This window comes from Peromyscus leucopus, chromosome 15 (assembly GCF_004664715.2).
Source record: "Peromyscus leucopus breed LL Stock chromosome 15, UCI_PerLeu_2.1, whole genome shotgun sequence".
NCBI classification, from domain to species: domain Eukaryota; kingdom Metazoa; phylum Chordata; class Mammalia; order Rodentia; family Cricetidae; genus Peromyscus; species Peromyscus leucopus.
In genome coordinates this window covers 82,219,091-82,243,852 of record NC_051076.1, presented here as the reverse complement: position 1 = coordinate 82,243,852, position 24,762 = coordinate 82,219,091, and the positions used below count along the sequence as shown (strand labels likewise).

The 24,762-nt window shown below is 36.8% G+C and overlaps 1 protein-coding gene across 6 annotated transcripts in view; it reads left to right on the top strand.

The window, feature by feature from the left end:
* Pign (phosphatidylinositol glycan anchor biosynthesis class N) overlaps positions 1-24,762 on the top strand; it is a 147,862-nt gene that overhangs the window by 5,603 nt on the left and 117,497 nt on the right. For 2 of the 6 annotated variants that reach the window (XM_037211017.1, XM_028883393.2), the window contains exons 1-12: positions 602-721; positions 1,690-1,938; positions 2,886-3,007; positions 3,703-3,801; positions 6,521-6,627; positions 8,381-8,505; positions 9,539-9,669; positions 11,045-11,161; positions 13,224-13,264; positions 16,332-16,391; positions 18,983-19,075; positions 20,531-20,586. In XM_037211017.1, the coding sequence (XP_037066912.1) occupies positions 1,718-1,938; positions 2,886-3,007; positions 3,703-3,801; positions 6,521-6,627; positions 8,381-8,505; positions 9,539-9,669; positions 11,045-11,161; positions 13,224-13,264; positions 16,332-16,391; positions 18,983-19,075; positions 20,531-20,586 (1,172 nt within the window). In that variant the 5' untranslated portion in view covers positions 602-721; positions 1,690-1,717. Of the gene's footprint in view, positions 1-601; positions 722-1,689; positions 1,939-2,885; positions 3,008-3,702; positions 3,802-5,030; positions 5,258-6,520; positions 6,628-8,380; positions 8,506-9,538; positions 9,670-11,044; positions 11,162-13,223; positions 13,265-16,331; positions 16,392-18,982; positions 19,076-20,530; positions 20,587-24,762 lie in introns of those variants that run through there. The other 4 variants (XM_028883395.2, XM_028883394.2, XM_037211018.1 and 1 more) reach the window with 4 other exon arrangements.

Below are 24,762 nucleotides of genomic sequence, written 5' to 3'. Positions count from 1 at the left end.
AGATCCTCCTGCCTCTGCCTCCTGAGTGCTGAGATTAAAGGTGTGACCCACCACTGCCTGGTGACAAGATTTTTTTTTAGAAACTATTGACAAGTGGTTCTCAACCTTTCTAATGCTGCAAAGACCCTTTAATACAGTTCCTTATGTTGTGGACCCCCAACCATAAAATTATTTTCATTGCTACTTCATAACTGTAATTTTGCTACAGTTACAAATTGCAATGTAAATGTCTATGTTTTCCAGTGGTCTTAGGTTAACCCTGTGAAAGAGTCATTTGATCCCCAAATAGGTCACGACCTACAGGTTGAGAACTGCTTGTTTACAAGATAGTAGACTCCTGGCTGGTTTTTCTGTATTTAAATTATTAATATTCAGAACACCATTGTCACGATGGTGCTCACTATGTAGTTTAATGATCATATAAGCTAGGAAAGAAGCAAGAATTGCACTGAGAGATTAGATTGCAAAATTAATCTGTATATTTTGTTCACCCTAAATTCCCTTAGAATAAAAAAGTATCTTCTAATTTGACCTTTGGTTCATTTTATTTTTTAATTTGTCTTTGATAAGCCCATTTAGAGTGTCTCTTTCCTCTTTACGGGACACTCTCCATCCTTGTGATATTTGATTCTTCAGACCAGGAAGAATAAGATGTGTCTGTAATTCTCATCTTGCATATTTTTCAGCTCAAGGTCATTATATGTACCTAATACTGCTTTAAGTAAGAGAAATTCTAGTGTTTTACTTTCTTAATCTGTAGACACAGTTACCAGCCAAAGCAGAATGATAGACCGATTTGAAAATATTCCGGTGGATGCTTTGATCTTTGAGGTTTAATGGCACACTATCTTACAGTATTATTAAGTTACAGTATTATTATTATTACAGTATTATTAAACGTTTCACTGCTTGGTTTTCCTTCTTTAGTATTTGTAAACTTATCAGCTCTCTGATAGGTCTTCTTGGTGCTCTTTTCTAGGGACACACAATTTGTATTCAATAAATAAATAAGACCCTTTTTATTGACTTAGGGAAATAAAGTGTTTATTTAAGGAGTACAGATTTTCTGAAGCACAAATGAAGTTTAACTTCTTGTGCGTAACTCAGCCAAATGGATAGAATGCATGTTTCCCGTTCAGTTTGTTGTTCCTCAAGAGAGTCAGACAAACCCCTAAGCTGATTACCAAAGTTAAAAAAAAATTAACTCAAAAAATTTAAAGGTGTATATAATTTAATACATTTAAATTCTAAGAGTAGGAACAGTGCCGTTCAGACAACCAGGAATGTTATGTTTTCTGTGTTATTTAGGATTTCCTGTGACTGAGCCCAACTAATTTTAGGACCTTCTGTTTTGTGTTTCTTTGCTAATTTTTAATTGTTTGGTGGTTAACTGTATGTTACAGTTATATTATATGTATGTTATATTAATGTATGTTATAGTTTATACAGTGGTATAAACTGTAACAGTTTATTAATCCTAATTGAACTTGATTTCTTTTTGCTTGGTGTACTTTAGCATATATTTTATTTCAGTATTAAGTTGTTAAACAATGTTTATTGTTACTGTGGTAAAGGAGGGAAGTGTAAGTTGTGTATTAGCCTGACACGGCCAGTGTGTGTGAACTTTGGGATACGTAGAAGAAAGATCCTTGTCAGGTGTGCCCAGCTTGACTTTGTTCCCTGTTTTAGTTTCTCTTGCAGATAGCTCATTCTGGATATGCTGCTGTTTTTTGCTTTGGGATTGATCGTACATTTTGTGTTCTTCGCCTCGATCTTTGACATTTATTTTACATCTCCTTTGGTTCATGGAATGACTCCTCAGTTTACAGTGTTACCTCCTCCAGCAAAAAGATTAGTATTATTTGTTGCTGATGGCCTGAGATCAGATGCTCTTTATGAATTAGATGAAGATGGAAATTCTAGAGCACCTTTTATTAGGTAAGGATGTCAACAGGTTAGGGGTGTGTCTTAGAAATGGCAGATTGAGTTTAAAAAAAGATTGTATTATGAATTGACGAACATTAGCTTACAGTTGATAGTCTTTTAAACTTTTTAAAAAGAATTTTTTTTGAGACAAGGTCTCACTATATAGCCCTGACTGGCCTGAAACTTGCTATGTAGACCAGGCTAGCCTCAAACTCAGAGATCTGCCTGCTTCTGCCTCCCAAGCTCTAGGATTAAGGCCATGTACCTCCATGCCTGGCCTTTTTTGTTTTCAACTTTAAAAATATGTGAATTTTTTCTTACCCTCAACTGTGGATATATGTATTGTAGAACTTTTAGTTTTTTCCCCTGAACAATTTGAAAATAAGACAATGTGGCATTTCTTCACCAAACACTATACTGCATGTGTTAAGAACAAAGACTTCATTTTGTATAACCATATACCACCCTCACATCAAATAAAATTTAACAATATAATATTCTGCATATCATTTTTCTACGTTAAATGATGCACATGAATCACTGAATTTTAAAAACAAACTTATACGGTGTTACACTATTACAACACATTTAATATAAAGGAAAACTGGAGCTCAAGTTTACAAGGTTGTTATATGATAGAATATATCATTTCACTGAATTAAAAAATACTAACAGTGTGATACAACAATATTTAAAATACAACAAAGGTATTGTGGCTTGGAACACTAGGGTGTAGTTTGTCTCTTGTTTCTCTTTGTTCTTATTACCTGGGCTCCTTCATGCTACTGTGTTGAATTGGTGGCAGTATAGGGTTGGGATCAATTCAACTGGGTTTTGAGATTCTTTCCTATCTTAAAATTAACTTTTTGGCTTAACTCCTTGTATAAAAATCTTTCTTAAAGCCTTATGAGAGTTTTAGTACTAGCATATGTTAACTGTTCATCCCAATTGTCTTGTAGGAATGTTATAATGCATGAAGGCAGCTGGGGAATATCTCACACACGTGTGCCAACAGAGTCTCGGCCTGGCCATGTAGCCCTCATAGCTGGGTTTTATGAGGATGTCAGTGCAGTTGCCAAAGGTTGTGTTCTGAAACAATTTTTATCAAATAAAGTGCTTGCTATATAAATACTTTTCCTACTACTGAATCATGTCATTAGTTGAAAACTCAATGTGTTTTTAAAGATGTGTGTGTGTGTGTGTGTGTGTGTGTGTGTGTGTGTGTGTGTGTTTGTTTGCTGGTCTGTTTATGTACCACATGTGTGCAGGTGTCCATGGAGAGCAGAAGAAGGTATTCAACCTCATTGAACTAGAGTCACAGGTGGTTGTGAGCCACCCAATATTGGTGCTGGAAACCAAACCTAGGACATCTGGGTTTGCAAGAGCAGCAAGTGCTTTTAACTTCTGAGCCATTTCTCAAGCCCCAAGACTGTGCTTTGAGATTCCTGTGACAAGTCTTTGAGTATGCCTTACTCATGAACACACACTGGTATTGGTTCTGGAATTAAACTTTAGTCTGTCATCATCCTGTGCTACTGAACAAGTATGTATGTATGGAAATATGGCTTTGTTAGACATTACAATCAAGAATTTAAAAGTGATTATTTTAGTAAGAAATGAATTATTCACCATTTATTTTAAGATAGGCTATAATATGCCTAATAAAATCTGAGTTTTATGTGTTGTCTTCAATTACTATTTAAAGAATGCTTCTTTCAGACTTTATTTTGTTGTTTTCTTATCATATTGTTTGCTTCTTTTCTCCATTACTCAAAGGATGGAAAGAAAATCCTGTAGAATTTGACTCTCTTTTTAATGAGAGCAAGTACACATGGAGCTGGGGGAGTCCAGATATCTTGCCTATGTTTGCCAAAGGTAAAAGTATTGATTATATTTCCTCAGGTAGCAAATAAGTCAGAAATACATGTTTTTTATTATTCTTGCAGTAGTGGGGATTGGCCTCAGGGCCTCTCACATACTAGGCTAGTCTGTTACTTAATTATATTCTGTCCCTTGGCTATCTAAACAAACAAAACCAAAAAAATCCTCATTTAGCTTTTCGTGGTGGTACATGCCTTTGATCCCAGTATTCTGGTAGCAGAGGCAAGTAGATCTCTCTGAGCTTGAGGGCCAGCCTGTCCTACATAGTGAGTTCCAGGCCCGCCAGAGCCGTATATTTTGTGTGCTCATGGTGCACATGGTACTTGTCCAGAAGTCAGAGGCGGTCTGCAGGAGTCAGTTCTCCTCCCACATGTGGGTCCTAGGGATGGAACTCAGCTTGTCAGGCACAGCAAGTGCCTCTACCTGCTTTGCCGGCTTGCTGACTTGTTTTTTTTAATTTTATATGTTGTTGTATTTATTCATTTCTAGAGATTTTATCATTTCTAAAAACAGATATATATCCTACAGTAGATTAGACTGTCAGTTCAATAGACAGGATTTCTCCTTTGTTGTATTTTAAATATTGTTGTATCACACTGTTAGTATTTTTTAATTCAGTGAAATGATATATTCTATCATATAACAACCTTGTAAACTTGAGCTCCAGTTTTCCTTTATATTAAATGTGTTGTAATAGTGTAACACCGTATAAGTTTGTTTTTAAAATTCAGTGATTCATGTGCATCATTTAACAAAATGTTTGTTCTCTTTATGGGGACACTGTTGGTGTCTGGCTCTTTATACTTAAATAATTTATTAAAGAAGCCAGTAGCTAGTTACATAAGATTTTCAAATATTCAAACATTTATAATGACTAATCTATTTATTGTGCCATAATTTTGCCATTTAATGTATATAATACTGAAATGGTATTTAATATATTGAAATGCCACATACAGTTCACTGCATTGGTATTTGGATTTGTTGAGTTTGTGTATGTGAACAAATCCACAAATATTAGGTCATTTCTTGATTAGAAAATTCATTTATTTTATAAAGTCAGTTGGGTGAAGTTTTTGTCACTAAATGATCTTTACTGGAAGCAAAGTGACAGATCATTTAATGTAAAGATTTTATAACATCACACACATATATATGGATATAATATGGATTATATATATATATATAATATGGATATAAGTGGAACTACAGAAGAAAATTATGTGTCCAGAAAGCAAACTATGTGTTCAGAGTTGTACATATGCTGTTTATAAACTGGTATTACACTGGACAGGTCCTATTTGCTATTTATATATTTCTTTCTTTTGGAAACAGTGAAGGCTGATTAAGTTATGGTGGCTTACCAAATTAATCTTCCTACTTCTGGCCACAGTTGATTAAACAGGACTGATGCCTGAATCAGACACAAACTGATAGAAATGTATGTTTGGTAGGTAAATAACCAACTCCTTCAGATGTCTGCATCTGGGATGTGGGAAGTAGAATGGCTGAGCAGAGTCACAGGGTCACTAGAGCTGAGCTGATGTTGTAGAATGCTGTGACAGCTTCATGACTTATAAGAGCTTATCCTCTCCAGAAATTAATTATAGATTGATGGGGGAATGTCTTTATGTATGTTGTAAATAAATGTCGCTCTGCTTGGTTAATAAATAAAGCCATTTGGCCTGTGGCAAGGCAGCTTAGAGGCAGGCGGAAAATCCCAACAGATAGGAAGAGAAAGGAGAGGCAGAGGAGACGCCAGCCTGCCATCCAGGGAGCAGCATGTAATGGCACACATGGAACATGTGGTGATACATAGATTAATAGTTATAGGCTAATTTAAGATATAAGAGCTAGCTTGCAAGAAGCTTGCCATGGCCATAGTTTAAAAGTAATATAAGCCTGTGTGTTCACCTGTGTCTGAGTGGCTGCGGACCGGATGGGACACGGGAAAACTTTCAGCTACAATGGATTCTTAATATAAATCTTATGAATTTATAAGATTAACATATTTGTCCACCTATTTATTTGTGTGTGTATATATATATTTGAGCATATATATATGTTTTGACCTTATTCCCTCAGTCCTTGCTTTTCAGACAGGGTCTGACTGGCTTCAAACTTGTGATTTTTTTTTCCTCTACTTCCCTAGTGCTGGGATTACAGGCTCACACTACAATTCTAGTCTATTTAGTTCCTTATGTTGAGACAAATGCATATAATTTTAAGACAAGTGAAATGTTTGAGTTTGTTTTAGGAAGGGTTATGCTAGCTATCTTCATCTATTTTATATTATAACCTCTTGAGAGCACACATTTCAATGGAAACAAACTTCAGAACCCATTTTTATTTTATTGCATATTAGGATGTTTTGATTTTGGCAAGAATATGTTGATGTATATAACATTATTCACAGCATATAAATGTTATTTCTCCTATCTTTCCTATCTCTATCATAAAGCAATTTGTAATTAATTCTGCCTACTTGTAAAATTCTTTAAGTAGATCTAGGTATGATGGCGGCATACCTGTATTCTTTGAACTCAGGAATCTTAAGAGGAAGGTTAATTCGAGGCCATGAATTCAAGACTAGTGTGGATAATATACAAGATTATCTCAAAACAACAACAGAAGTATTTTTGATTATTTCATGTTTTATGACAGCTTAAACTTTTTTTTTTAAATCTGTGTTTTTTTCAAATTCCCTTTTCAGGTGCTAGTGGTGACCATGTTTATACATATAGTTATGATGCTCAAAGAGAGGATTTTGGTGCCCAAGATGCCACAAAACTGGATACCTGGGTTTTTGATAAAGTTAAGGTGTGTGTTGTTTTGCTCTGTTTTGAAACAGGGTTTGGTTATGTAGCCCAGGCTGGCCTTGGTTTGGGGGTCTTCTTGCCTCAGTGTCCTAAGTCCTGTATTACATTGAGTTCTTCTGGGGAGGTATTTGCTATGCAGTGGTTTATAACTCAATACGCACTTATGGAGAGTCCTGAAAATTTACTTCTGAGTGAACTTATCTCAAATTTAGTTGCTGCCTGTCTGAACTTTAGCACCTGGTGTTGTTGCATGTGTTTTTAAAAGAAATTACATGGTCTACAATTACTAACAAAATTTATTTTTGAAATAACCCTCTAAAACTTTGTGTCTTAAGCTAAAATGAGCCCTCCATTAGGATCCACAAAAACTTTTTTTCCATTTCTCCTTTGATGAGTCACTGCAGGCAACTCTCAATCTTCTGTTGACCTTGGTGCTTGTCTGGTATTAGTGGGCCATGTGAGATGCGGAGCATCTTGAAAATGCTGTTTCAGAGTAATACTTTTATAATAACAAAGAAAATAGATTTTAAAGAAAGATTAAGAGCTGGACAGATGGCTCAGCAGCTAAGAGCACCTACTGTTCTTGTAGATCCCCCAGGTTTGATTCTTAGCACTGACACAGAGTGGCTCACAACCACCAATAGTTTCAGTTCTAAGGATCTGACATCATCTTCTGGCCTCCTTAGGCACCTATGTGTACTTGTTACATACATATACTCACATACACTTAAAAAAATCCCTACAAAAGAAAGAAAAATCAGATAAGCCAAAACAGATTAGCCAGCTAGCCTTTATTAAATGCCCATGAGCCTCCCTAAGTAACAGAACTTTAAAAATGCTTTCGAAGTGACTACTGTTGAGACACAGGTTGAACTCTACCTGATTAGTATTTCATAGCTTCCCAAATCTTGTGTCTGTGTTAAAAGTTCTTGCTAGTCATGGAAAAAACTATAAATTTAACTCAAGTTAAGGAGAATATAAATGGTAGCTTGAGGGCAGTTTTATCCTTGAATAATTTCTCTTAATTACTCCATTTATACTTTTAAATAATTTATTTTTTCAACAGTACTCATCTTGTTGAAAGTTAGCATCTTTTAAATCTATATACACTTGTGTAAACAATGATACATGTTAACATAATCTGTTTATTTAAAATAATTTTAAAGCTCTCTCCTTGGTACTTGCATACATGTTTATGAATGGGAGTCAGGGTGAATTATTTATGTCTGAAGGCTCATGAATCTAGTTTGTTATTGTGATGTTAATATAGTAAGTTCTGAACTGTACTTTAAGTGGTATTTCTCCACCACAGGACACCTAAAGCAGGTCCTAGTCATGGAAGAGGAAGTAGTTAGGAGTTCTCACAACCTGAGTAAAAGGTCAAAGTCTGACTGAAATGGCAGTGGACAGGATGATGAAAAATGATCCATTTCCAAGTATATTTACATATAATAAATGCTCTTGAACTGTTTCCACCACTGCTGTTTAACATTTGCCTATAAACAAAATAGTTCTTCAATTTTTTAAATTACAGTAGATCTGTGGTAAGAATGGTATAAAATTAAGCTCCCTGTTCTATAATTATTTTGCCTAATTGTATCACAATAGCTCAATGATTATTTGGACAGAAACATCTGAATTGATAACAAAGATTTCATGTTAGTAAATCTTGATGACAAAATGAAACTATAAAATGAATTAATTTTATAGTTATTTATAAATTAACTACTTTTTACCTCATTTGTTACATGTAGGACTTCTTTGATGTTGCGAGGAGCAACCAGTCTTTGTTCTCAAAAGTAAATGAAGAAAAAGTAGTTTTTTTCTTACATTTATTAGGAATAGATACAAATGGACATGCTCACCGACCATCATCAAGGTAATTTTAATGATGTGTCCAATTTGATCTTGTGGGGGAATAACTATTCTGCTTGAAATTTAGGTGTAATATGAAATTTTCTTTGTAATCATGACAATAGAACTAATACGCCATGTAACTGCTGTCCTGTATATTGTTTTCAGCTATATGATGTATAATTTTACAGTGGTTAAAATCACCTATGCTTTGGCCATACTACACATATATCTTGCGCATACCATATTCTTCATTTATCAAGGCAGAGAAAAATGTCTGAATTACCCACATTTTGGGAGTATTTTCAGTAGATCTCAAAAGCATAAACATTTATGGTATGAATTTTTATGACAGAAGATGTAATTCCTTTGGGTGTTTATTTAGTCAGCATTGTATCCAGCAAATGATTGCATAAAAGGTTGCTTATTACTTCTTTAGTGTTATTCTCAGCTTTGTAGACCGTAAGAAAGAAGAAATCATTTAAATTTTTATTCTTTATTTTGAATTGGTTTTATATTAACTGTAATGTCTGCTGGTTTAATTGCCAGCATTAATATCTCATGTTCCCCTAGTTTAACATGATGCACTGTTTTCATTAGTGGAATATATTCCTATTAAACTAGCTTTGTTCAACTATATGGGAAGTTTGAGTACAGTTTGTTCTCAACACTGCAGTAGATCTAACTCACAAATACTTTATAGGATGGGAATATGTTGTACTTTAACGACACTTTCTTATTAAGGTCACCAGAACAGTTTATAAGACACAAACTTGAAAGTCTCCATTATCCTGTTTAGTATTTAAAAAATGTTCGTTAAAATATATTTACTAATCAGTATTTTCCTTTTAAAATGTCTATGAAAACTATTTCAGGGTTTTTTTTTTAATTCATTAAAGGAAAAAAATTAGTCTTACCAGGGGCTCTGATTTTAAAATAGTAAAGATTAAATCTGAAGGCATTTCTTCAGTTCTTTACTTTAAATGTAATGAGTCTGGGTTGAATAGATTTGATTTTCTAAATTAATTTAACTTGTTTTCTTATTTTTTTGTAAACAGGGAATATAAGGACAATATTAAGAAAGTTGATGACGGAGTGAAGGAAATTGTGTCACTATTCAAGCGTTTTTATGGTGATGATGGGAAAACAGCTTTTATCTTTACCTCTGATCATGGAATGACAGACTGGGGTTAGTCTGCCTTTCAGTGCTGCCTTAGTGATAGTAGTGCAGCTAGAGCTTGCAAATACTGTGTTCAGAAGATCAGATGTCTTGTAATATGCAAGTACCCAACCCATAATTATATGTTTAAAATGGTAAATAGCCTGATGACCTTCTATAAAAGATCTTTTTTTCTAACTGGAAAAACGAATACAGTCTCATTTACAAATGAGAAAGTAGAAAAAAAATTAAACAATACTCAAGTACTTTTAAATTTTCTTCACACTTCTCTATTAGAAAAGAAATTCCACCAGGAATTCCCTACGCGTGGAGGCTCAGGGATGTTAGGATGCATTACCAGGGACTGCTGCGGACTGCCTGGGACCACCAGACTCATTAACTATATCAAAGGCAAATGTAGTTTGTACTCAGAACAGTATGACATAAAGATGAGACTTGAGCTCTCGAATCACAAGATGTTCTAGTGAGCTGGGTTCCATTTGACTGCTTTTTGCTGCCCCATCTACAGTGAGGCTGGAAGAAAATGATTCTGTGTCAGTTCCCCGTGCATAGCTATGACCAAAGCACAGGCGAGCAGCTTAAGAGGAAAGATTGACTGGGGCTCACTGTCTTAGAGGATGTGATGTGGTTGGCTGACTTGGGCAGAACGCCATATTTCTAGGTGTTTTTTTTTTTTTTTTTTTTTTTTTTCCCCCAGAGGATTCTTTACCTTGTAGTAGACAGGAAGCTAAGGTAAAGAAATAGGGATGAGGGCAGGTTTTTACCCTCAAAGGCATACCTTTGGTGATTAACAAAGTAAGCTGGCCCCTACACCCTAATGTTTCTGCAGCCTCCCAAAGCAGATATTTAATATGTGAGCCTGGGGGGAACATTTTGTTTTTAAACCGTGGTGAATCTGTACATCTTGCTGTCCTTTTTAGAGGTCTGAAACACTTGTTCCCAGCTGGGAGATGGTTCCCTGGAAAAATCTCTTCCCTAGTGTTTCTGCCTCTGTCTCCTACCCCTTCTGTGATGACCCTGAGCCTTGGTGTGTGTGCGCCTGTGATGTAGAAGTCCCATTAATGGCTGAACATTCTTCAGCCACGTGTCTCATCACTTTGATCAGTTCTGTATCACTACAATTATTGCTCCTCACTTTAAGAAGCAACTTTTTTTGGCTAAAGCTGACAAAAGCCCTAATATATGGATATCCGCATAGTTTTTGAGAAGACATTTGACAGTCACATTACATCCATTTAGCAAAATGGCAGTAGTTTCCGAATGTGGGCCTCTGATTTCCCCAGCCTTACGTGGATCAATTCTTTAAAACAAAGCATTTAGAGATTATTTTGCCATTGGTGGTAATTCTGTACCCATTTGATGACTCTTGATGTCTTTGCTGTAGGTTCCCATGGGGCTGGTCATCCTTCAGAGACTTTAACTCCTTTAGTCACTTGGGGAGCTGGAATCAAAGCTCCTCAGAAAGTATCCGCTCAGCAATTTGATGACGAGTTTTTAAAAGGTACAAGTGTTTGTCTTTATAGTCGTAGATACATGTATACAGCATTTAAAATACAACTTAAATTAAACTACGTTGAGATTTTCCATCAGTTTTTTAAAAGTCATTTTTAAATCCCTCATTTTAATGATTATGTCAATGTTTTTGTCACTGTTGTATGGAAATACTCCACATCAAGGAGTTGGCTAGTTTGCTTTCTGTCCCTCTCTGCCTTCCCCAGTGCCACTTGTTGAACATTTCCCAATTCACCCCTGTTAGTAACTATTTTGGTCTTTCTAAATGTCTTGGAATTAGAAATTTTAATCTTGTTTTTATTATGTTAAAATTTTGATTAGAAGTAAATAAGAATAAAACAAATAAGAAAGAATACACAGTTCCTTAGAGGAAAATTGTAAAATTAATTAGAATTTTCCAATTTAAGCAAAAAATACATTATTAGTTATGAGATTGCAGTATCTAAAAATATATAATCCCTTATATGAAAAGCTAGATGTAGTACTAAGCTATTTTTCTCTGGACCCAGATGAAGACAGCACAGCATGTCTTCATGTGAGTCATGGTGCATTTTTCAGTAGACTATTTATATATTGTTAGTGCTAGCAGAGAATACCAGGTCGGGTCATAGACCTACAGAGGAAGTATTTGAGAAGGGGCTAGAATACAGCAGTAGTAAACTGTCATGATTCAAGTGAATAGAACTTAGAGAGCTTTTTTATTTGCTGTGCTGTCTTTGGGATGGTTCTTGTTTCCACAGATCTTAGTACTAGCACAGGGGTGTCCAGCTCATGCTCTATACGTGGCTAAGGATTGTTATCAACACTGTCTAATATAAAACCATAAACTCATTAGTAGGCTTGCTTAAAACATAAGTTGTTTGTTTGTTTGTTTTTAACTCAGTTGAGCCATTCTTGGGCATGAACTTTGTGGAGGATGACATTGTATCCCAATGGCATGTAAAGCAGATGTATGTATGCACTCATGCATGTCATGGAAACTTATCCCAGTAGGAGATTAAAGCTATTAGAAACAAAAATATATGAGTAAGTTCTGTATTAGGTACTTTTTATTGCTGTGGTAAACACCACAACTAAAAGCAATGTGGGAAGGACCTCAACATAAGATCTGATATCCTGAGCCTGCTAGAAGAGAAAGTAGGGAATATGCTTGAACTATAGGCACAGAAAAGGACTTTCTGAACAGGAACCCAGTAATGCAAACACTAAGACTAACAGCTGATAAACAGGACCACAGGAAACTAAAGAGCTTCTGTAGAGAGTCAGTATCTAGATTATAAAACTTCCTCAGAAACTAAACAACAGTAACGAAGATTGGACATGAAACAGAAAGTTCTCAAAAGATGAAATACAAATGGCTGAGGAATAAATACTTTTTTAATGTTCAAATCTTTAGCCATCAGGGAAATGCAAATCAAAATTACTTTGAGATTCCATCTTAGTTAGTCAGAAGTACTAAGCTCCAAACACAAATGACAACAAATGATGAGGATGTGGGGGAAGGGGCCACCCACTCACTGCTGGTGGGAGTGAAAACTGGTCCAGCCACTACGGAAGTCAGTGTGAGCTTCCTCAAAAGCTGAAGTAGATCTACCCCATGAAGGGAGTTTTAATAGTAACTTAATACACTGTTTTAAAAATTCGGGGTTAGTGATCATAAGAGCATCACAGCGAGGGCTGAGAAGGGGCGGGAGGGTGTGTTTGCTGCAGACAGCTGTAGTGAGGGAGTGGCACCTTGCTGGCACTCACCCTCAGGCCTGGCCTGCCTTCTGTTTCCCTGGATGTTCTCAGTGTTGTATTTCCTAATGAACATGTTAAAGCTTAATAAATCACAGAAAATAGTAAAGGTTTATTTTTCAGTTTTCCTTTTAAAAAACGCTTTAGAAATATCCCTCTGCTTTTTTCAGTTCAATTCTTTTTTTTTTCTTTCATGTTTGATTTAAGAGTTTTCCAATACTTACCCTTTACACAGAGTATCTGGCACGCCTGAAATAAGATGATTTGTTCTTGTTAAAAATCTTAACATCATGTTTTATATCAATGTCTTTCAGAATGGAGACTGGAAAACTGGAAGAGGCGAGATGTCAATCAGGTATCTATTTAAATTTAATTATGTTATTCCCTATAGAAATTTAGAGAAAAATATGCAAAAATAGGCGGTAATAATAATAGTAGTAGTAGCAAAAATTTTTCCAACATATTTTTGTTGACTACTTAACAAGTGCTTTGGCCTAACCTTGTGCCAATTAAAACAAAAAAACAAACAAACAAAAAAAAAATTCAGGTGGGTTGTTGAAATGGCCAAGTGGGTAAAGTGCTTGACACATAAATCTCACTGCCTGAGTTCAATCCCCAGAACTTAAGGTTGGCAGAAATAAGCTGATTCTTCGAAGTTGTTTTCCAGTCTCCACATGCATGCTGTGGCAAGCACACTCCTCTCCCAGCCTCCACCATGCACACAATAATAAATAAATAACGTTTTAAACTCTCAATTGAAGATAAAGGACTCCTTCTGGGGGCTCAGATGAGCAAGAGTTCTTGTTAAGAAAGTAAGACCTGAATATAAATCCCTGCATGGCTTCATGGGCCTTGCAACCTTAGTGTTGGGAGGAGAAAATAGAACCCAGGAGCTTACTGAACAGTCAGCCTGCTTAGCAGACAGTAAGTTTGTGGTTCAGTGAGAGATCCTATCTCAAAATATAAGATGGAGACCAAAGGAAGATACCCCAAATCCTCCTCTGAGTTCCACTATGCCTGCATGCATTCCTCCAAATACATGTGTATACTCTACACCTCCCACCCCAAAGCTTTCTTCCTAGTAACATAGGGAGTTGTTATGTGTACTGGCTGGTTTTGTGGGTCAGCTTAACACAAGCTAGAGTCATCAGAGGAAAGAGCCTCAGTTGAGGAAATGCCTTCATGAGATCCAGCTGTAAGGCATTTTCTCAATTAGTGATCAGTGGGGGAGGGCTCAGCCCATGGTGGATAGTGCCATCCCTGGGCTGTGGTCTTGGGTTCTATAAGAAGGTGGGTTGAGCAAGCCATGGGAAGCAAACCAGTAAGCAGCTTCCCTCCATGGCCTCTGCATCAGGTCCTGCCTCTGGGATCCTGCCCTGTTTGAGTTCCTGTCCTGACTTTCTTCAGTGGTGAACAGCAATGCTGAAGTGTGAGCCAAAAAAACCCTTCCCTCCCCAACTTGCTTTTTGGTCATGATGTTTTAGTCACAGCAATAGAAACCCTAACTAAGACATTCTGTAAATTGAAATTTACATGCTTATTGCATTTTTTTTTTTATTTCCCGTAATGGTTGCACTGCTTAGATTAAGCAGAAGTACACTAAAACCACTCTGAGGAGTTTCTTTCCTTTTTCTCAGTTACTGTTTCTTTTATTAATATATATTTTACTTTTTACTGTATTTTAACCTAAAAACATCCTTGCTAATGCAATAAAAAAACTGACAAGAGTATAAATTATATATCTATAGATTTTTCTTATAGGAAAATGTGTGTACAACTTAAGAAAGCTAGACTGAATATTATTTGTAAATGCTGAGTACAGGGTTGTTGAGTATATACTACTGAATCAGGTAACTTCACTGTAGAAGGCTTGCATCACTGGGATGTGATTATGAAAGTGGCAGGTAGCTTGTCTCTAGGTCATATGCAAGGTGACATTTTCTTATTAAGGAGAGTAAGTCAAGGTCTGGGGATTCAGTTTCATGTTTATCCTTTGAAAACTTGTTTCTATGAGCATAATAAAAATATTTTTTTCTTTTAGGATCAATGTGTGATACCTAAGAAAATAAATATATGTGACATTAAAATATCAATTTACTAATTTATAATTTAAAAATCACTCAAAGGGCCAGAAATTACTTGAAGACCCTAATACAAAAACGTCTTTTATTTGTAGTAAAAGTAGATCTTAGTCAGAAACTGAATGTAGAGTTTATTTTCTGAATCCCCAGTCTATTGACTAATATTCCTGAAGTACATCTAAGTTCAAGTTTAGTCCTCCAACCAATGCTCAAATGCCCACTTGTGCTTGTATGAAGGTGGGTAATTGTGAGTAAAAGCAAACACAAGCTGTGACCTGGGTTGCTTCTACTGTAGAGGTGAGAACTGATGCTGTGAAAGCATTGTATAACCAAATGTGAGATAGAAATGTAAAACACTGTAGGAAAGGCCCATAGCCATGAGAGCATGGGATGGATGTGTCTGGTGAACTCTGCTTAGCAAAGGTTTCCCGGGAAATTTAGGATTAAGCTGAGATTGAAGAATAAGCAAGAGTAATGAGGCCAGAGCAGCAGGAGAGGGAGGCCTGGCCAAAGCAGCAGTTGAATCTGCCCTTCATTGACGGTTATTTTGTAGTAGGTACATTGTAAGCTTATTTCATTCAGTCCTGCCGTCACTTTGTAAGGGAGAAACAGAGGCATTAGGGAAGTCTAATAAAAACCTGCTGGAGCTTTCAGAGCTAGCAAGCCAGGACTTGAAACTGTCTCTTCCAACTTGTAAGTATTTTACTGCTTGACAAGTTCTGAGGACTGATAGAACAGCCAGTTAACTTTAGGAAACTAGAATCTGTTACCTACCTTCCTTTTGGCGAGATGTCTCTGGGTGATAATGGTCAAAGCAGATTGCAGTGGGCTGAGGAGCGGGTAGTGAGATGAAGAATAGCAACAGAAACAGAGCATACTCTCTGAGAAGGAGGAACCGAAGAGGAAATGCCCACAGTGCCATGGGGGCTCTGCTTCTTCACTGTTGCCAGACGTCCTTCTGATGAGCGCAGCCCTTCTGTGCTTGTGCGCATTTCTCCTGATAGAGTCGACTGCTATTCTTTATGACCACCAAAGCATGCTTTGGCATGATGCTGAAAAACTTACACAGTGTTCAGGTGCTTAGCTAACAGGGCAAGTACTTTTTGATTTGGTTTTGTATTGATGACCTTTAATGGTTACTTTTCAAACTTAGTTTTTCATAAGTTCGATTGTTTCTAGCAATGGGCATTTAAAGACACTGATATATAAAACATATATAAATGTTTAAAGGTTTTTGATTATAATAAATATGATATAGTCCAAGTATAGTTGTGTGAGAGGATGCAATTTGCTGGTTTATACATGCAGAGTTATACTCGAATTTAACTCTTCTGTTTCTAGGCTGACATCGCACCACTGATGGCGTCCCTTATTGGAGTTCCCTTTCCTCTTAATTCAGTGGTAAGGAGTAACACTTACTGCCAATACTCCATCTTTATTGGAGTTCCCTTTCCTCTTAATTCAGTGGTAAGGAATAACACTTACTGCCAGTACTCCCTAAGAGAATAAAATCTCCTTTTTATGTGCCTCTATAATCCTTAGTTATATTGAAAACTATATTCTTTTCTGCTTTTCTATATATAAATAGGTAATACCTCATAATTGATTATATGCCATATAACATGGAAGAAAGCTTGCCTTTAAATATTTTATTTCTTTAAAAAATAGATGATTTTTTTTCTGTTCTAGTAACAAGGTGATATATATAAATTTTTGATTATAAGCAACAGAAACTGAGTCTTTTTAAAGAGGAAATTATTGAAAATATATTGATGGCTTGCTGGATTAATTACATGGTTTCTGGTGATTAAGAAGCCCTGGCATGGCCGTGCTGCTCAAGGCACCATTCCTTGGGTGGAACAAAATTGTACTTGTGTTACTGCTCTCTGACTCTCAGGAACCAAATCTAGATTGTCTGGCTTGTCTACAGAGGAGGACAGGGCCTCTGATTACTGTTCCACCATATTACATCCAGTGGGGAAGACCCTCAGCAAGAAGTAGTAATGCTGTTAAGAATGGGTCCGAACTGGGTGGCGGTGGTGCATACCTTTAATCTCAGCACTTGGGAGGCAGAGGCAGGTGGATCTCCGAGAGTTCGAGGCCAGTCTGGTCTACAGAGTGAGATCCAGGACAGGCACCAAAACTATACAGAGAAACCCTGTCTTGAAAAACCAAAAACCAAAACAAAACAAAAAAAAAAGTCCAAATGGTGAAAAACAAAACATAACTAAGAAAATACTCCTTACAACCAGCCATACTTACTTGGTTTTCAAAGTCAAATTTATGTTAAAAATGGAATATAACTCAGAACTTTAAGTAATAAGATCCTGACTGCCATAAGTGTGTGTGAGTGAGTGAGCATGTGTATGGTAATTTGCTCTTAAATTGAATAGAATATCCTTATGTGTTTTATATGTGTCCTATTTACAACCTTTTGTTTTATAAAAAAGTATTATAGCTATGTCCATTACAGTGATTATTCTTTTTGTATAATATACTTAATTCACTGAGCATATAGCAATATGCCCAACACAGTTGTATTAGTCAGCTTTCCATGCTATAACAAATTTCCTAGATAATCAACTTAATAAAAAAAAAAAAAGCTTATTTTTGGCTCACATCATTAAAGATTTCAGTTCGTGGTGACACATTGTGGCGGGAGTTTGTGGCAGACCAAGACACCACACAGTCTTACAGGGCCCAAATGACCACCGCAAAGTTTCTGTCATCTCTCCTTAGGTCTCACCTCTTTGTTGTTGTGTCACCTTCCGGTAGCACCAGGTTGGGGACCAAGTCTTTACTCTGTGCCCTTAGGGAACATTTGAGGACAAATCACAGCAGTAGTCTGCCAGTGTCAGATTTCAATTGACTTTAATTAGTCTTATTTGTTTATTTAATTCATTATTTTGCTTTGTGAGAAAGTTAATTTTTTTAGTTATGGTTTTTAAAATTTTTGTCATTTAATCCAGTAATTTATTTTTATGTGTATCTTTGTTTTGTTTCTGTCTTTTTTTAAAATTGTGTGTGTGTGTGTGTGTGTGTGTGTGTGTGTGTGTGTGTGTGTGTGTGTTCACCTGTTCAGGCATGTAAGCTACTTCATGTGTGTGCTGGAAACTGAGTCCTTATCCTGTGAAAGAGTGGCAGATGCCCTGAATCACTGATCAGCACGCACTCTTTTTTTTTTAAATGTTAGGAATGTGTCGGTTAGCACTCGAATGTGTGTTTGTGTACTACTTGACGGCCTGGTGCTCTCAGAAAGCAGAAGTGTGTGTCAGAGTCCCTGGAACTGGAATTAAAAGAGGTCATGATCCAGCCACCATGAGCCGCCATGTGGGTGCTAGGAATTGAACTCAGGTCCTCTGGAAGAGCAGCTAGTGCTCTAACCACTGAGCAACTGTACCATCTCTCTAGCCCCACAGCAGGTGCTCTTAATTGCTGAGCCATCTCTCTAGCTCCTTGCTGTGGAATAATCCTTTTGTACACTGTGAAGATTTGTCACTCGGATTGATTTAGTTAAAAACTGAGTGGCCAGTAGCCAGGCAGGAATTATAGGTAGGACAACCAAACTAGGAGAATGATGGGAAGATGAAGGCAGAGTTAAGGGAGTCGCCAGTCAGACAGAGAAAGAGTTGGACACAAAATGGAATAGAGGTAAAGGCCACAAGTCTCTGGGCATCACATAGATTAATAAAAATGGGTTAAGTTGTAAGAGCTAGTTTGTAACTGGCCTGAGCTATTGGCCAAGTGTTTATAATTTATACTAAGTCTCTGAGTCAGTTATTTGGGAAGAGCAGGTGGTTGGGACAGGAAAACTCCACCTACAGCTCCTTGTTTTCTCTTATTGAAACAGAATCTCACTCTAGCTCAGGTTGACCAGGAACTTGCCAACCACGCCTTGGCCTCCAAAGTGCTGGGTTTACAGGTTGCGCTTGCTTTACAATCAGAACACCACTGCTTGTTATTATCAATACTTGTTATGTTTCATTTTTTAGGGAATACTTCCTGTGGATTATCTTAACAACACTGGTCTCTTCAAAGCAGAGAGCATGCTTACCAATGCAGTACAGATTCTTGAACAGTTCAAGGTGAAAAAAATAAACTAAGTAATTATACTATAAATTTTAAGTGTGTTAAGTAAAATATGATTTTGTATTTTAATGAATAATTTCCTATAACTTAGTATCTTGGCTTTTTAAGATTTGCCAAGTGTCATAAATGAATGAAAAAAGAAAAAAAAAAAGGGAAAGGAAAGGACATGGCTCCTTGTGGGGAAGAAAGTTTATTATAGATAAAAAGGAGTACATATCCAGAGGCGTCTGAGTGGACATGACCCTGAGCCATGTGAGGAGAGGGGGAAGGGAAGGAAGAGGGGAGACAGGAACCAGGTGTAGCATCCAGGAGGGCAAAGTTACAAAAGGGGCGGGTAACCAAAATGGCTGGATTATATAGGGAAGAGCCTCGGGAAGGGCAGTCCAGCTCCTGGCTGAAGAGTTCAGGGTAGAGGGTAGAGAGAGTGCCAGCTGTAGCCTATAACAGGTGGGGACTGAGGGATGCTGGGAGAACCTGGAGGCCAGGCTATAGATGTAACCAACTGTCTTATTAAATAAGAAACACAGAAACAATGCAAAAGAGAAAGCCGAGAGGTCAGAGCTCAGAGCTAAAATCTCACCCTTCCGCCTGCAGTGTCCCAGCTTCCCGAAAGAGACCTATTTCCTGTCTGTTCGTCTATTTAAAGTATTTTGTTCTGCCTTCTCATTGGTTGTAAACCAAACACGTGACTGCCTCGTCACTGTCTGAATGTACAGCCCCCTAGGTCTTAAAGGCATATGTCTCCAATGCTGGCTATATCCCTGAACACACAGATATCTATGGGATTAAAGGCGTGTACCACCACCGCCACACTCTTGCTATGGCTCTAATAGCTCTGACCCCCGGGCAACTTTATTTATTAACATACAATCAAAATCACATTTCAGTACAATTAGATTACCACCACACCAGGCCTACGTGGATATGTTGAATAGGCACCTTGGCCATTGTCCGGGGTTTGAAACTTAACAATGAAGTTTATTTCTGAAATGCAGGTTTTATGGGTCACTAGAGGGAATAGAACTGCCTTTGAGGAGTGCCACTATAAGATTGTCATATATACTTATAAAGACTACAAGTCAAGTCCTTATTTATTAGAATATGGCCAAAAGAATTAGACTAGAGATCACAGCATTACAGAGATTATTCTCTAATGTAACTTTGCCTTACTTCAGAGAGTTAAGGAAGAATTGTTGTAATTACATTACCGTACACTATTTTTGCAAGAGTGATATACTTAATTCTCAGCTTACTGAGATAGTCAAGTATTATTTAAATTTTTCTTTAAATATTTATGAAACAATACAGTATAATAATACAAAATCCCATTTATTTCCAAAGAAGTTAATCATCCCTGAAGAGCCATTTTAATTGATATTTATCTTTCAGAATGAAATTCAGTATTTTTTCTCATTTATAATATAATATGTATTTTCATGCTTGGTTCCCAGGTGAAGATGACTCAGAAAAAAGCAGCTACTCTACCATTTTTGTTTACACCATTTAAGTAAGTCTTAAATATTTTTTATTAACTTGGTGGAAAAAGATTTTTGCTTGAGCTTGATGCCAATGAGATAGATTAATTTATGTATAAACATTGTCATTTTTGTGTATAGTAAAACAGTTGCCAAACAGAAGTCCTCTTCTGCTACTTTTGCTAATGAGCCAAACATGTTTATACCTCCGAGTGGCTGGAGGAGGAAATGGAGGTAGGGACGCTCTAATGGCTTTACAGGAAGATGGCCTGGTTGGTTCACTTTACTTATGAAGATGCAGCTCTGTAGTTACACATGGGGCCTTAAATGTCAGTCTGGGTGGGTACTGAAGGTGTGGGAGCATCACAGTGAAGACGGCGACAGAGGCCGTTCATGTGGAAGTCCTGGAGAGTGTAGCAGGGACAGGGACAGGCCAGGTGTGGAGTTTGGAAAAGCCTTGGCTCCACCAGTGAGCAAATGTTAGAGCCACTTTGAGCAGCACCTGGATTTGTTGTTCTAGATCTCAGAGAAGATGTATTTTTCCTGAACAAAGAAAGGGCAGATCTGAACCCTCCACCTTGCTCTTTATAACTGTGTGTGTGGGCTCAGCAGGTTTTTTTCAGCCTCTTGGAGGTGCATATTCAGAAGTATTTTACGTACATACGTACGTCTGATAAAGATACATTGAGGTTATAGGAGTTTTAGGAATGTCATTAAATGATTTTTTGAGTTGTCGTCATCATCATCATTACCTCGTTGGAATTACCTTTGGCAAGTTACAGAATACGGTTGTGCTCTTCATAAACCAGAAAGCTTTAAATAATTTGGTAGTGTGCTTGTTCGTTCTCTCTCTCTCTCTCTCTCTCTCTCTCTCTCTCTCTCTCTCTCTCTCTCTCTCTCTCTCTCTGCACATATATATGCATTCATATGGATCTTGAAGATTTAATTTTTCATTTTTTTTAAAGATATATGCTTTCAGCAAGTGAATATTTTTAGACTGGCAGGTCTGCAGGCTGGGCTGGTCACTTTTGTCCCAGGTTAGTGAGCAGTTGGTTAGACTAGGCCCCCAGATGACACAAATATAGCAATGTATAGCAACCTGTATGTATTTAAGTGTTTGTGTTTTTGTATAGTGCTTATCTTTTTTTTCAAGAAACACTTAGTGACTGAGCACTGTATTTGTTAGTTTTAATTGTTATCTTGACACAATCTAGAATCAGCTAGGAAGAGATTCTTAATAAGGGAATAGCAGGGTCTGACTGACCAGTGGGCATATCTGTGGGATATGAACTTGATTATTTTAATTGGAATAGGTACATTCACTCACTGTAGGTGGCTCCATTCTTTAGGCAGGGGACTCTGAAGCTTGAATCTACCTCTCTTGAAAGACTGGTCAAGAATAGAATCTTCTTCAAGGGCATGAATGTACTTTTTACCTTCTTCCACTTGGCTTAATTTCTAATGCTAAGTATTACTTTGATGTTCAACTCCTGCCTGAATGTTGCTATCTATGTTTATATAGACATTGCTTAGTATCATTTGGGGGCTTGGCCCAACCAGTGGCTTATCTGCTTGGAGCAAAATGATGAGAACCGTCTCCAGACCTGTCTGGCTAAAAATCACTTACTTGAAGTCTTCAGTGTTGCCAGAAAAACCAAAGATGTTAAAATGCAAATGACTCTTCAAGATACATAATTCAAGGAATAGAACCTCAACATGTTAAAAATCCCCAGAAATATTTAAAACTGTTAAATTCGTAAAAACTAATGCTCACTTTGCAAAATGAAAAAAATAGGACAGGATGTATTAAAAGAAGGAAAGAGGGGCTGGAGAGATGGCTCAGCAATTGGGAGTACTTTTATCTCCTGTACAAGACCTGCATCATATCTCCAGCACCCACATCACACAGCGGGCAGCTCCCTGTAACTCCAGTTTTAGGGCACTGAGAACTCTTTTCTGGCTACCGTGGACACTTGCACACATATGGTGCACATAAACTTATGCAGGCACACACACACACACACACACACACACACACACAATAAATATTTCTTGGAGAAAAAATAAAAACTAAACTTTAAAGATAAATTGAACAAGAGGCAATTCTTCTAAATTAGAATAGTGGGTGAGTAGAGCTATAGTGAAAGAAATGAATTTAAAGCAGTAGAGTGAGAGGAAAGCTGGAGGAGATTACCAATAGCATGGTATACAGGAAAACTTACTCTTTATGATTTTGAACAGTTGCTAAGAGTGTGAGAAAAGTGATTCTACATTGTCACATGGATCAAAACTTGGTGGCATAGATGAGAAAAATTTAATCATAGCACAAAACTTTGCTAGTCAATGGACAGCATTTAAATTTTAGTTATACTAATGTAAATACTGGTTTTCAGTTTTTAGAGTCAATCTAGGCAAAGCAGGGAAGAATTAATTGTAATTACAGAATAGGATGTAAATGTAACCACACTTGAAAATATACTATATAGTTAGTTATCAGTTGGATAGCAGAGGGGAAAGGAAACATAAAATGTGGTAGTCATATTGATGTTGTAAACTATTACATAGAGGATTCTGTCTACCGAGTGAATAAGATAGAGGTCTAGAGAGTAGACTGTGGCAGCACCGTGATGGCCAACAAAGAAAGTACAAGCAGTGAGGTGACCAGTCTGAGTGGAAAGGAGGTCTAGAGGCAGCAACAAGTCAGCAGAGAGTGCTGGGTGATGAATCATGACTGAGTGTTAAGACTGCATGTAGAGAAAGCTACTAGAATAGTTCAAAGCAAACAGGTCAACATGCTTTGTCCCTCTGGATTGGTGAACTGAGAAACAGAAAGAATATTTTCTTGTTATACTTACGCAGTTCTGTTTGCTTGACATTTTTTTTTGTATAAAAATTTTTTGGACACTATTTTGATCATATTCTTTCCCCGCCCCCAACTCCTCTTAGATTCTCTCCACCTCCTTACTCACACAACTTCATGTTATTTCTCTTAAAAAACAAATGACAACAAACCAATCCCCCCCCCCCTTAGCGTTTCTATTGGGAAGAGACACCATGACCATGGCAACTATTATAAAGGAGGACATTTAACTGGAGATGGCTTACAGTTTCAGAATTTAGTCCATTATTGTCATGGTGGTATGTAGGCAGACATGGTGCTGGAGAAGGAGCTGAGACTTCTGTATCTTGATCTGCAGGTAGCAGAATCGACTGTGTGCCATATTGGGCATAGTTTGAGCATAGAAGACCACAAAGCCCTCCTTCAAAGTGACACACTTTCTCCAACAAGGCCACACTTCTTAATAGTGCCATTCCCTATGGACCAAACATTTAAACACACAAGTCTATGGGGGCCATGCCTATTCAAACCATCACACCCCCAAAATTCAAAATAAACCCAAAGTAAACAAAAATCACACAAAGTTATCAAGTTGTATTTTGTTTGCTTGATTTTTAAAAATTACATGCATAGATTGTTCAATTTCATGAGTTTGAAACTGAGAAACAGCATATTGAGGCTGTCATCTAAAGAAAGGAATTCAAAAAATAGACTTTGTAATCTTTGATACTAACCAAATAGAATATGAAACAGGATAAAGGATACCATTCAGAGTAAAAGTAAAACATAATATAATGGAAAATGTGCATTGTGGAAAAAGCTACAAAATTTACTTTAGGCCGTAATAAAATATAAATAAATATTGACTAATATTGTTAAATTTCATAAAATATTAACACTATCCTAAAATCTAACTACAGAATAATAATTTTTCATGTGGTTCAAGATGATTCTCAAGTTTTATAGAGAGAGATTTTCAAGAATAGTTTTAACTAATACCAAGGAAGAATAAGATAAGAAAATTTTCTTTACTTGACAGGAAATGCATTCTAAAGCTACTTATGAAGCAATATTGGTATAAATATAGCATGTAATTATGCAGACTGACTTGACTATATAAAGGGGTTGATACCTATATGATATTTGGTTTTGATTACAGATAGCATTAAAGATTGGGATTCGGGGGAGAAGACTTACACACAGCACATTACCTTTACACTGGAAAAAATATGGCCAGGTCCTCCACCTTATGCCAGTCATAAATTAAATTCCACATTGATTGAAAATGAAATAAAATGCTTCTCAAAAAGCAAAAGTGTGACTCCCATGAATAAAACAAAATATGTCATAAGAAAAAGACAATTTGAAT